The sequence below is a fragment of the Vulpes vulpes genome, chromosome 3 (genome assembly GCF_048418805.1).
Source record: "Vulpes vulpes isolate BD-2025 chromosome 3, VulVul3, whole genome shotgun sequence".
Taxonomy (NCBI): domain Eukaryota; kingdom Metazoa; phylum Chordata; class Mammalia; order Carnivora; family Canidae; genus Vulpes; species Vulpes vulpes.
Genome location: NC_132782.1, coordinates 138,244,211 through 138,257,572, shown reverse-complemented (window position 1 = coordinate 138,257,572; position 13,362 = coordinate 138,244,211). Strand labels below are relative to the sequence as shown.

General features: G+C 41.5%; 2 protein-coding genes across 7 annotated transcripts in view; one reads left to right on the top strand and one right to left on the bottom strand.

Annotated features, from left to right (window-relative positions):
* Positions 1–589: 589 nt before the first annotated feature.
* GNG5 (G protein subunit gamma 5) lies at positions 590–8,774 on the bottom strand. Its single transcript, XM_072754727.1, has 3 exons — positions 8,591–8,774; positions 4,673–4,817; positions 590–812 (listed from the first exon to the last, which is right to left on the bottom strand). Exons 1-2 carry the CDS (start codon positions 8,669–8,671, stop codon positions 4,692–4,694), a joined length of 207 nt encoding a protein of 68 aa, XP_072610828.1. The 5' UTR covers positions 8,672–8,774; the 3' UTR covers positions 590–812; positions 4,673–4,691.
* A 107-nt stretch (positions 8,775–8,881) lies between these two features.
* The window catches only part of SPATA1 (spermatogenesis associated 1), a 51,038-nt gene continuing 46,557 nt past the window's right edge, over positions 8,882–13,362 (top strand). For 3 of the 6 annotated variants that reach the window (XR_012000791.1, XR_012000795.1, XM_072754725.1), the window contains exon 1: positions 8,882–9,005. The gene's annotated coding sequence lies outside the window, so the exon portion shown is untranslated. Of the gene's footprint in view, positions 9,192–9,568; positions 9,654–12,175; positions 12,298–13,362 lie in introns of those variants that run through there. The other 3 variants (XR_012000793.1, XR_012000794.1, XR_012000792.1) reach the window with 3 other exon arrangements.

Below are 13,362 nucleotides of genomic sequence, written 5' to 3'. Positions count from 1 at the left end.
TGTTTTAATATTTCCTTAAGCCGTTCAGATGGTAAAAATTTTAAAGCAAAATGGTTTAACAAAGACCTAAAATTTAAGTTGCAAATTACTGAAACTAAACTTTGGTTCCTTTTTTTTTTTTTTTTGTCTTTTGTACACTTCATTACATTGTCCTATAGTGTTCCACTCAAAAATTGTTTAAAACTCTCAAGTTTTTCTTAACATCTTGTAATGGAATTTCTATGCCCAGTCTCCTTATTAGGAGAGCAATCTATTAAGTAATTAACTTTTAGGTGTGATGGTAATACCCTACACAAAGGAATTTATCAGAAATACCTATTACTAAAACAAGTTAATCCTGCAAATACTCATAAGTAGGAACTCGTATTAGCAGCTTCCTCCTGACCTTGAAAGGATAAAAGTCTGCAACTTACCTTTAGCTCCCTACAGTCTTTCAAACAAATGTAGGGCATAAAATTAGATGAGTTGGTAGAAAAAAAACTCTAAAACTTAACCCCTTCTTAATAACAATGGGAAATTGTCATTTACCTTAGCTGTTCAAAATAAAGCAATACATTGTATATTTAATACCAGTAATTAACCAAAAAACTTTTACACTTAAGTATTTTATTGTATGCTGCTGCCAGTGTATATAAAATAATTACCCTTGTGAAATAGAAATTTATGAAAATTCAGAGAGGTAGATGTTAAGGACTGACAAAAGTAGAAGTTTATATAGTATGGCACGTGTTATAGGGATAAGCTTTTGTACAGGCTTCAAATTTAGTTCTCCTTTGAATATTCACTGGTTCATGTAAAGTGGTTTAGAAAACCTGAAATGGAAAAGAAAAAAATGAGTTAGGGTAAAGTACCAAAGCACAATAGTTTTTTCTGAAAAGTAATACATCTATTACTTCAAGGGCATTCATTTGCAAGTCAGCTTATAAAGTGCTTTCAATTAAACTAAGCCTGTTTTGTTTATATTTTTTAAAGATTTTTAAATTTATTTTGGAGAAAGAGCACGAGAGCCCATGTGCATGCCCAAGCAGAGGAGGTGTCAGAGGGAGAGAATATCCAAGCCAACTTCTGCCTATGTTAGGCTTGATCTTACAACCCGAGATCAGGACTTGAGCTGAAACCAAGAGTGAGATGCTCAAATGACTGAGCCACCCAGGTGCCCCAAACTAAACTAGTTTTTCAAGAAAGCACACATATCAGTGTTTCTAGGGAAAAACTGAGAAACAGGAGATCTCTGTGGTATATAAAATAAAATTTCCTCTTAATTTTCACAACCACCCTGAAGAACAAGTCACTTCTGGTTTATAAACAGACTTAAAGATAAACTTGTCTAAATCACTGCCAAATATACTCAATGTCCTAATTTTTTTAAAAAAAGTTAATATAAAAATCTCTTAAATTCAGAAAAATCTGAACATTCCTAGAAAATGAACAATAGCACTCCTCTGAGGAGAGCAGTTTGGCTGTATCTACTAAGATAAAAGATGCAATCCGACTTCTATTTACCTAGATAAACCTATACATAAAGAGAAACATGTACATGGATATTGACTATAGTGGTATTTTAAAAGAAATATCCTAAATGTCATTCAATAGGGGAACAGATCATGGATAAATTAACGAGGGTTTATACACATTACTGAATACTATTGCAGCAGTTAAACAATCTACATGGATCAACACAAATCTTAAAAATATGGAAGTTCTTCCTTTAAAAAAAACAAAACTATGTTTTATTATTTTATTCTATTTATTTATTTATTTATTCATGAGAGAGAGAGAGGGGGGCAGAGATACAGGAAGAGGGAGAAGCAAGCAGGCTCCATGCAGGGAGTCCAATGCAGGACTCAATCCCGGGACTCCGGGACCACACCCTGGGCCAAAGGCAGACGCCCAACCACTGAGCCACCCAGGCATCCCCAAAAAAACTAGCTATGTTTTAAAACTACAAAATATAGGGGTGGGGGTTACTGGTGACGGGCAATGAGGGGGGCACTTGATGGGATGAGCACTGGGTGTTATTCTATATGTTATCTATATGGAAAGGTAAAAAAAAGTCTTTAAAATTTCTTTTTGATAAATCTATACTTATTTTAAAATTTATGATATTCTGGGATGCCTGGGTGGCTCAGTGGTTGAGCGTCTGCTTTTGGCTCAGGGCGCGATCCCGAAGTCCCAGAATTGACTCCCAAGTAGGGCTCCCTGCATGGAGCCTGCTTCTCCCTCTGCCTATGTCTCTGCCTCTCATGAATAAATAAAATCTTTTTAAAAATAAATAAAAAACAGATGTTCAAGAAGCTTAAACAATCAGTGGTGAAAAAATGTTTAACCTTACAACCAAATTGGTGCAAATTAAAAAAAAAAAACTACATAAGCAGAAAATAGTGGTGAATAGGCTGAGGTCTGTTTGGCAAGAGCTCAAAAAAAAAAAAACAGCATTCTCAAGGTCCAAGTGCTGTTTGCTCCTGGCTATCAAATATTATTAAATTTTATTTTTTTATTAAATTTTAAATGTAATTCCTTACTAAATTATTTTTTAAAGATTTTATTATTTGAGAGCTCAAGGGGCAGGAGGGAGTAGAGGGAGGAACAAGCAGATTTTGCCCTCAGCAGAGCCCAATGTGAGGCTTGATCGTATGACCAGAGCTTGAAATCAAGTCAAAAGCTTAACTGACCCAGCCACCCACCCCTAAATAATTTGACTTTTAAAAATTTATCTTAAAGACACAAAGATTAAAAAAATAATAATAAAATAAAAATAAAGACACAGAGATAAACTATACATAGGAGTACCAAGATTATTTGCCTCACCATAGCTTCAAATTTGAAAACCTCAACATTTAATAAGTTATAATACAACCACTGAAAATCTCATTTATGAAGAATTTTTAATGAAAATTCAAGTGTTCTTTTTTAAAAGCAGAAGAAAAATTGCACATACTATGATCCTCATTGTCTGTAAATCAGCCCATAAATTTTTCTTCCTCTTAAAAGTAAAGGAAATCTAATCTATTAACAGTGATTGTTTCTGGGTGTTCTGATCACAATAATTTCTATTTTCTTTGTACTCTACCTATGCTCTCTTAAACTATAAAAAACATAGATTTTTAAAAGATGTGAAAATAAAGACTGAAACGTAGATTCATTGCATCCAGGCCATTGACTATGGGCTCAGGACCACCAGCATCAAAGTAACCTGGAAGTCTATAAGAAATACTTCACCCCTAGAATTCAGACCTATTGAATTTGAATCTGTATTTGAACAAGGTAATTTGAAGATACATTCAAGTTTGAGAAGAAATACTTTTACATCCAAAAGTCCTTTTCCTGGCCCAAGGTGTTTCAAATCATATCCATAAACCTGTTTTATTATACTGCCAGGATTAGTAGCCATTATTCTACTTTGAAATCTGGGTTCTTATCCTAGCTATATTTTTAACTTTGAGCAAGTCATTTAAACACCTGTTTGTAGATTTTTGTGAAATAGAACTATTAACATTCAGGTAAGAAGCCAGGCTTCTTAACAGTGTTTTATATCAAATGAAAATATACTTTAAGTGAATACAATGGGGAACAGAGGTTTATTTATTTATTTTTAATTTTTATTTATTTATGATAGTCACAGAGAGAAAGAGAGAGGCAGAGACATAGGCAAAGGGAGAAGCAGGCTCCATGCACCGGGAGCCCAACGTGGGATTCGATCCCGGGTCTCCAGGATTGCGCCCTGGGCCAAAGGCAGGCGCCAAACTGCTGCGCCACCCAGGGAACGGGGAACAGAGGTTTAAAAAGAATCTTTAATAAGCCATAAAAATAGGAGCTTTCCAAAAACTGCCATGAAGAATAAATATTGCCAGAAGGAAAGAACTATTAACTATTAAATATGAATGTGTCAATCTGTTAAAAAGAATTACTTCCTTATGGAAAACCTGTTACTCAAAGGTGGTTTCTGGTGTTTCAAAATCTTAACCAATTTAACCAATCATTTACTGGAAACATGCTGACTTCCTGGATACTACCAAATGTACAAAGCCTAATCAGGGAGGGCACAACTATGTAACATGGTATTTTAGGAAGCAGCTTCCTGAACTTTGAGGAGTCAATGTTTGTAAAGGGTGTGTGCCACAGTCTTTTTTTTTTTCTAAAGCACTATTTAAGGCGGCTTCTTATAGTTCAGTACTAAACCCTCTGACTAAGGTACTGTGTATTTTTATAAAAGGGAGCACCCCTGGATTATGTTTTAAATTCTCCACCCCATGTTTTTTGGTCAACTCTCTCTTAGATTAACATGATACTCTTTTGTACACACTGATATTTGACCTGGAAGGTACCAATTAATATACAGACACATGCCTTAAACTGGATGAGTTCTTTAGTTTCTTAATCTTCTGAAGTCAAATCCACTGTCTGCCACCATGAATTCAGCTACCTTTACCATACAAACAAGAATAAAGACTAAAACGTGTTACTCCCGACTACAAATGTCAACATGTTTATTCAATGATCTCCTGATTTTCTCTTGCATTCCCAACTCCCAATTCTTTGCTGTGCTGCACTGTAGCTGGGTTCTTAGAGAAATGACATTAGAATTAATCTAAATCAGTTGGTAGTATTTAAAAGCCATTTCCATAAACATTGCAGATTTTCTAAAAACTGTCTAAATATTAAGGAGACTTACCATCAAAAGATTCGTTTTACTACAAAAAGGAACAGACTTTCTGGGGTCTGAAGGGATTCGTACTTGAAGATACACCAGTTAGCAGGGGGTCGTGTTGGGCATTCTGCAGACAGAATTGTTTCAAATCTGCAGCTGCCTGGGAGACCTGTACAAGACAAAAGGAGGGAGTAGTGGGAAGAGGTGAGAATGTTTTAATGCAGGGTTCCTCAAATCTTTGAAATACCTTCTCTTATCAAAAGAGGATGTATGTGAATTGAAGGTTGACAGTCATATACCGAGCTCATGCTTAAAGCACTACGTGCACAGAAGACTATAGTGTTTTCTTTTGCTTATTAAAAACATCAAAGGATTCAGTACATCTGCAAAGAAAAATCTCATCTTGCTAGTTTATTAATAAACTTCAGAGGTATTCAACCTTCAGGGTACTCAACATGTTTTATTAAAAGCAGTACACATAATACACAAGGGGTTAAAATTCTAGCCAGCTATTACTTTGTCTTGAAAGCAGTATTACTGGAAAAGTGCTTCTGTGAATGAACATCATGTTCTAAATCTGCACCATTCAGTTCATTGTTTTGGTATTATGTACCATCTGTTTAAGGTTATGAAACTGGACGGTGACCACTTTCTGCTCAGTGTCATGTGACTGAAAAGCTGATAGCAAACTTTTGAATTATTTTAACAACTTCACTGAGCAGCCTGCCTTTAAAAAAACGGTGTATTTGCTTAAGTATGATTTAACAATTTTCATATACATATGCAATACCACTCAAACAGGACGTAACGTATTAAGTATCACTTAAATGTCGTCTACCATTTGTAGGATATCAAAACAATGAACTGAACAGTTCAGATGTCTAACACGAATAACTAAAAGATGCCCCGAATGAATACAATATCCTAAGTCTTGAGGTTTAGGAAGATGGGAAAAATGATCATTTATCTTCAGTTTCGACTACTCCCAAGGGGGGTGAGGGCAGGAGTCCAGTCCAGCTGGCACCTGCCTTTGAAAGGAAGGTAAAGGCATCACAAATATTCTCTATCAGAAGGAATCCTACAGATTACTGCTCTAGCCCAGACATTTATCTGGTAAAAGGATACGTGATCCTGAGAGGACTCTCAAGTCTTGAAATCTATTTGTATGTTTGGCTTATACAACAGTCCAGGGTAATAACGAGTTCCATAGGTTTATTTAGCAACTGTGTAAAGTAGTATGTAAATACCTGGTACCAAGTGCTACAAAAAATGGCCACCCTGTTTACCCACCAAAAGAAGGTACAGCTAAAGTGGGGGGTACACATGGTATATTTTTCACAATCTTAAAACTTGGTTTCATACACATTACCTAGTAGTAAGGATAAAGTATCTATTAACTTTCTGGCTGAAGCGCAGGAGGCTCCAACTTGACTTTCACAAACTTCTCAAGCACTATTACATGCCAAATATACTTTGAGCTACTGAGAATACCTAAGAGGATCTGGGTCCCAGTTATGGAGGGGGCAGTTCAGGGGAAAATACAGACAAGGAGCTCTTTGGAAAAAAAGAGTGGTTAGATCATGCTCTAAGGGAAGGTGTCTGTGCAGAGGTGACATTTAAACTGAGATCTCAATGACAAGGAACCAATCAGGTAACCATCTGTGAGAAACCAGTGACAATTCCAATTCCAATTGTCACTAGTTTCTCACAAAAGGCTCTAAAACTTTTAGCTTTTAGACAAAGGCTCTAAAACTCAAACAAGCTACTAGCCCTAAGGCATTGTAATAATCACCATCCAGGAGGTTAAAACCCTATAATCTTGGCATAATTATTAGTGCCCTCTTTTCACTCTCAACTCAGTGTCCTGATTTGGCAATATAAAGTATGGTCACCCTCCATATGGTAGAGTTTGTCAAGCATTTGTGAAAATTTCTATCAGCTGTATTCAAAAGTTTAACAGTAAACTTGTGTCAGTCGAAAAATATCACCCCCAAAAAAGCATCTAGCAGAGTCATGGACAAAATACATACACAAAATCGAACTAACCACATTTTACAACAGATTTGAAGAAAAGCTCATTTAAGTCCCAAGATGGGATGCCCTCACCTCCTTGCTACAGACCTAGCATAAGATGAAATGAGAACTCTAAGAGCAAATCACTTGCAGCCGCTTTAAGGAGCCCCACCCAGAAGCCTCCTGAAGAACTGGAAGTGTAGGGAGCTGGTGTCACTCTGAAGAGCTACTGAAGTAACTAGGGGTTTCATGGTAAAACCCTCAGGGTACTTTTAGTCTGAGGACTTCCATCTCATTTTCTTTTGAGACAAGAACTAAGTACCCCTGCTGAAGGCTTTACTGCTTTCAACCAGCCTTTCTTTTTGCCCCCTACACCCCTCATTTTTTTCTTTCCTGAGCCAGTCCTATGATAAAGGCACACCTGAATGATAATGTAATGGTTGGTTAAGAAATAGGATTTCAGGGGATCCCTGGGTGGCTCAGCGGTTTGGCGTCTGCCTTTGGCCCCAGGGCATGATCCTGGAGACCCGGAATCCAGTCCCTAGTCCCCAGTCCCCGGGTACTGGCATGGAGCCTGCTTTTCCCTCTGCCTGTGTCTCTATCATGAATAAATAAAATCTTAAAAAAAAAGGAAGAAAATCTTAAAAAAAAAAAAAGATTTCACATAGAGTTAAATCCATTAAATCCATCCAAGACTGACCATAAACCAATGGGATGAGGTAATATCTGAAGATGAAAGAAATGAACTCCAAACAGCAATAAAGTCTACAAGCCCTTAAAGCCAGGAAGGGAGGGGAATCCCCACACCAAAAGTGATGGGAATTTCCCTTCCGTCCTGAGGTGACCACAACTGAGTAAGCTAGGTCCCTGCCATGTCTATTTAAGGAAATAGGTAAGCGGGAGCCTATCTTCCCCCCAACAAAACATTTCAGGGAGAAGTAAAGACTAGCCTGGTGAGTACACAATCAAGTCCTCTTAGAAACTGGCTGTATTCTTTCAAAAGAGTGCACGATTTACATTCTTCTGTTTCTTTTAATTACAAGAAGTGTTTCGCTGGTAGCTGACCTGCAACAAACAGAAGCCAATCCACCGAGGATTTCAAAAATCTGGAGAAACTTGCAATAGCAAGTCAGGTTATCCTACCCAACACACACACAAAAGGTTTTCTCCCCCCAAACTAAAATGCCCAAGGTCGGTGTTAACCAAACGGCAAAACAAGTAAGACTGGTCCACTCGGATCACCGAGACACGCAGGCCGGTAGATGTTCCCAAGGCCAGGTCACAGCAAACTGCCCAAAGACCTGAAATGCACGCTCTGTCCGAGGCTGTACAGGGCCCTAGTGGTCATGCTGGGCACGGGGGGGGGGGGGGGGGGGGGATGAAAACAAACTTGCTTCTTTAAACCTAAGTCCGCGTTTGCAAAAATTCCTTTTCAAGTATGTGTTGGGCGGACAAAAAGGGAGCTGGGCGGTGAGGCTCTAGTACTAAAAAGGAGTGGGTTCGGGGACGTTCTGACATGAAAACAGGTTCTGTTTTGAATTAAAAGTCAGATGAAACCGTCCAGCGAAAAGAAAGGGTGGAGTCCGGTAAGCGAAGGGCTGGAGGGGGCGGGCGGCGCGCGGCGGAGCAGCTGCTGCCCGAGCCCGCCGCGGAGTCGCCGCCGAGGGAGGGCGGGAGGCGGCCGGAATGCGGAAAGCCGCCGTTCAGCCCCGGGACCTGCTGCCCGGGAAAACCGGGGCCCCCCCAGGCGCCCCCCAGGCGCCCCCCGCCCCCAAGCCGCCGCGCCGGCCCGCGCCGCCACTTCCCTGAAGTTAGCGGCTCCCGGCTCGTCGCCGCCGAGCGCGCGTCCTCCGCGGGGGAAGCGGGTCCCCGCCGCCCCCGCCCTCCCCTCCCCCCTCCCCTCCCCCTCGGCCGCCCGCCCCCGCTCACTTTCACGCGGTTGAGCCCCGCTTCCAGCCGGAGCTGCTGAACCACTTTCTTCATCGCGGCGACGCTGGAGGAACCAGACATGGCGCTCGCAGGGGCTGGGCAGGCTCGTCCGCGGGTGGATCCGTCGCGCAGTGGGTCCGAGGGGCCAGACGCTGGGGCGGCGCGGCGGCGGCGGGGGGGCGGGGCTCGGAACTTTGTCGCTTAAGTTTCCGGTGCTTTGCCGGGCGGCTCCACCCGCAGCGCGCATGCGCGCTCCTCCCCCGCGCTCCGTTCCAGCGCCTCAGCCCCGGCGGGAGCGCGGAGCCCGAGGGAGGGGCGCGGGCGCGGGCGCGAGGAGGGCGGAGTAACCGTGCGGCCGGAGCGCGGGCGGACGCCCACCTTCTCCCTCCTCGCCCGAGAGGCCGACTTAGGAGAGGTAACAACAACAACAACAACAACAAAAAACAGAAGGGCTTGTCCTAAGCCGCCGAGAGCCGAGGGGGACGCTGAGGAGACCCGGTGGGGGAGTTTGTGAAAGGCCTGGGGCGGCGCGCCGAGGAGGTCCTGACTCTCCTGGCGGCGCGGGCGGCAGAGGCTGAGGGAAGAGAAGGGCCCCGCCGAGGTGTGGAGGAGCCGCAAGTACCCGCGCGAGGCACTGACGCCGTCTCCTTAAAGACGGTCTCCGGGTGACTCGACTCTGTTCCCGGGCGGCGGGCCGTGGGTCCGCGGGCGCCGAAGGGGCAGGGAGGGGCCCTGTGGCGGGGGGCGGGGAGCCGCGGGGGGGGGGGGGGGCGTCTCCACCGTCGGCGTGTCGCGCGCTCTCCTCGAGGACGTTGTGAGCTAGTCGAGGTATTTGCTGCAGAAAACGCCCGTCTGTCTCCTCACGCTGTCCATTCCGTCGGGGGGTATCGACCCTTCGTGCACCTTGACAAGTAAAACTCGGTTTTGTGTTGTGGGCAAGTCCGTTGTCAACTCATGACCTGCCCCCCTGAAGTCGACCTCGGGAGGAGTTCCTGGAGCGGGAGAGCAGTAGGATCCCAGCAAGCAGAACTAGGCGCAGCTGAAGCGGTTCACCCATGGAAACGTATGTATGATGTCACAGCGATTGACATCATACATGCGATTCAGTACCTCAGCGAATACCCTAAGGTCTGCAGCAAACGAGAATAGTCTCATCACTAAGACCCGTTAGGTTTTTTTTGTAGGGTGAGAGAATCCACATATAATCTGCTCTGATTGACAAAACCTACCCCTAAACGGTTTAGATCATTTTACAGGAATGTACAATGCTACTCAATTCGCACGAGAGACGTAATGACGAGGTTCATAAACCAAGGTATAAATTCCAGGCTCTACCACTTACCTTGGTATCCCGGGGCGAGCCACTTAAACTTGGCTGGGTCTCTCTTTCCTCATTTCATAATGAAATAATAAAGCTTCCCAGAATTCCTTTTTTTTTTTAATGGACAAATCTGTTCAGTATGCTGTGCTCACCACAAGCATAGCAGCCGTCTGTCCCCCTACAATGGTCTTACAGTCCCGTTGACTGTACCCCGGAGACCTACTTATTCCATAACTGGAAGCTCCCGCTCCTCTTCACCCCTTGTGCCTCTCCTAACCTCCCTCCTGCTGGCCGCCGGAAGTTTTCTCTGTGATTATGGATGTATTTCTGGTTTTGTTTGTTAGTTTGTTTTTTAGATTTCAGGTGTGAGTAAAACCATATTGTATTTGTCATTTTCTGATTTCCTTCACTTAGCATAATATTCTCTAAGTCCATCCATGTTGGAAAGGGCAAGAGCTCATTCTTTTTCATGACTGAGTAATATTACATTACTGAATAATATTCTATATATTCTTTATACAGTTTATCTATCATTGGATACTTGGGTTGCTTCCATGCCTTGGCTATTGTAAGTAAGGAATGTTGCACAAAACATAGGAGTGCATATATCTTTTCAAATTAGGGTTTTCATTTTCTTTGGGAAATATCAAGTAGTGGAATTACTAGATGGTAGGTGTTTCTTTTTTTTAATGGTATTACTATTTTTAATTTTTGAAGAAACTCATACTATTTTCCACAGTGGCTGCACCAATTTACATTCCCACCAAAGGTACATGAGAGTTCCTTTTTCTATTTTTAGCTTTTGAAGAAACTGCATACACCTATTTCCACAGTGGTGCACCAATTTACATTCCCACCAACAGTGCATGAAAGTTCCTTTTTCTCCCCATCCTTGCCAACATTTGTTCTTATTTTTTTTCTGATACTAGCCATTCTAACAGGTGTGAAATGATATCTCTTGTCATTTTGATTTGCGTTTCTCTGGTGATTACTGATATTGAGCATCTTTTCATTTGTCTGTTGGCCATCTGTGTGCCGCCTTTGGAAAAATTCTTCAAGTCCTCTGCCCATTTTTTTTTAAAGATTTCATTTATTAATTTTAAGTAAGAGACAATGTGAGCAGAGGGAGGAGCAGAGGGAGAGAGGATCTTAAGCAGACTCCATGCCCAGGGGCGAGCCTGACATTGGGCTCAATCTCAGGACCCTGAGATTATGACCTGAGCTGAAATCAAGAGTTGGACGCTTAACTGACAGAGCCACCCAGGCAGCCCTCTTCTGCCCATTTTTAATATTAGATTGTTTTTTGTTATTGAAGTATAATTAACATACAATTTTATATTCGTTTAAGACATCTAATGATTTATCAGTTTCATGTATTACTCAGTGCCCACCACAATAAGTGTACTCACCATCTATCACCAATGTTATCACAGTATTATTGACTATATTTTTCATGCTGTATTTTTTGTTTCCATGACACTTATTTTATCATTGGAAGTTTGTACTTTTTAATCCTATTTCACTCATCTCCCCATGGTCCTTTGCTAACAGTTCTTTGTATTTAAGTATGTTTTTTTGTTCATTTGTTGTTTAAATTCCTCATATAAGTGAAATCATATGATATTTGTCTCTGTCTTTTTTTCACTTAGCATAATACTCTCTAGTTCCATCCATGTTGCAAAGGGCAAGATCTCATTATTTATGGCTGAGTAATACTCCATTGTGTATATATTCCATATCTTCTTTATCCGCTAATCTATCAGTGGATGCTTGAGATGCTTCCCTATCTTGGCTATTATAAATAATGCTGCAATAAACATAGGGGTGCGTTTATCTTTTCAAATCAATGTTTTTGTTTTCTTTGGATAAATATCTAGTAGTGGAATTACTGGATCATATGGTGTTTCTATTTTTAATTTTTGAGGAACCTGAATAGTGTTTTCCACAGTGGCTGCACCAACTTGCATTACCACCAACAATGTCTTAGGAATTCTTTTTCTCCGTATCCTCACCAACACTTGTTGTTTCTTGCCTTTTTTATTCTAATCACTCTGACTTGTAAAATGATCTTATTGTGATTCTGATTTGCATTTCCCTGATGATTAGTGATGTTGAGCATCTTTGCAGGTGTCTTTTGGCCGTTTATATGTTTTTTTTGGGAAAATGTCTGTTCAGCTCCTCTGTCCATTTTTTAGTTGGATTATTTGTGGTTTTGATGTAGATTGTGTAAAAAGATTTATTTATTCATGAGAGACCTAGAGAGGCAGAGGGAGAAACAGTCAGGCTCCCTGTAGGAGCCCGATCCAGGACTTGATCCCAGAACTCCAGGATCACGCCCCGAGCCGAAGGCAGACTCTCAACCACTGAGCCACCCAGGCATCCCTGTGTAAGTTCTTTATTTTGCATATTAACCCCTTATCAGATGTATAATTTGCAAAAATCTTCTCCCATTCAGTAGGTCACCTTTTCATTTTGTTGATGATTTCCTCCACTGTGCAAAAGCTTTTTCTTTTGATGTGGTCCTGCTAGTTTTTTATTTCCCTTGCTTGAGGAGATGTATCTAGAGAAATGTTGCTCAGGCTGGTGTCAGAGATTATTGTCTTTGTTTTCTTCAGGTCTCATATTTAGGTCTTTAATCCAATTTGAGTTTATTTTGGTATGTGGGTTGAAGAAAGTGGTCTAGTTTCATTTTTTGGTAACTCTCCCATTTTCCCAGCACCATTTGTTGAAGAGACTATCTTTCCCTGTTGTGTATTCTTGCCTCCTTTGTTGTAAATTAATTGACCATATAAGCATGGTTGTATTTCCAGACTCTGTTCTGTTTCATTGACCTATGTGTCTCCTTTTGTGCCAGTACCATACTGTTTTTTTTTTTTAATTTTATTATTTTATTTATGAGAGACACACAGAGAGAGAGAGAGAGAGGCAGAGACATAGGCAGAGGGAGAAGCAGGCTCCATGCACCGGGAGCCCGACGTGGGATTCGATCCCGGGTCTCCAGGATCGCGCCCTGGGCCAAAGGCAGGAGCCAAACCGCTGCGCCACCCAGGGATCCCAGTACCATACTGTTTTGATTACTATAGCTTTGCAGTATATCTGGAAATCTGGGATTGTGATCCCTCCCTCCAGCTTTGTTCTTTTCTCTCAAGATTGCTTTAGCTATTTGAGGTCTTTTGTGGTTCCATACGAATTTAGTATTATTTGTTCTAGTTTTGTGAAAAATGCTGTTGGTGTTTTGATAGGGAATGCATTGAATTTGTAAATTACTTGGGTGGGTAGTATGGACATTTTAAAAATATTGAATCTCCCATAAGCATGCAATATCTTTCCCTTTGTGTTGTCTTAAATGCCTTTCATCAGTGTTTTATGGTTTAGAGAATGGGTCTTTCACCTTCTTGGTTAAGCTTATTTCTAGGTATTTTATTCTTTTTGGTGCAATGGTGAATGGAAT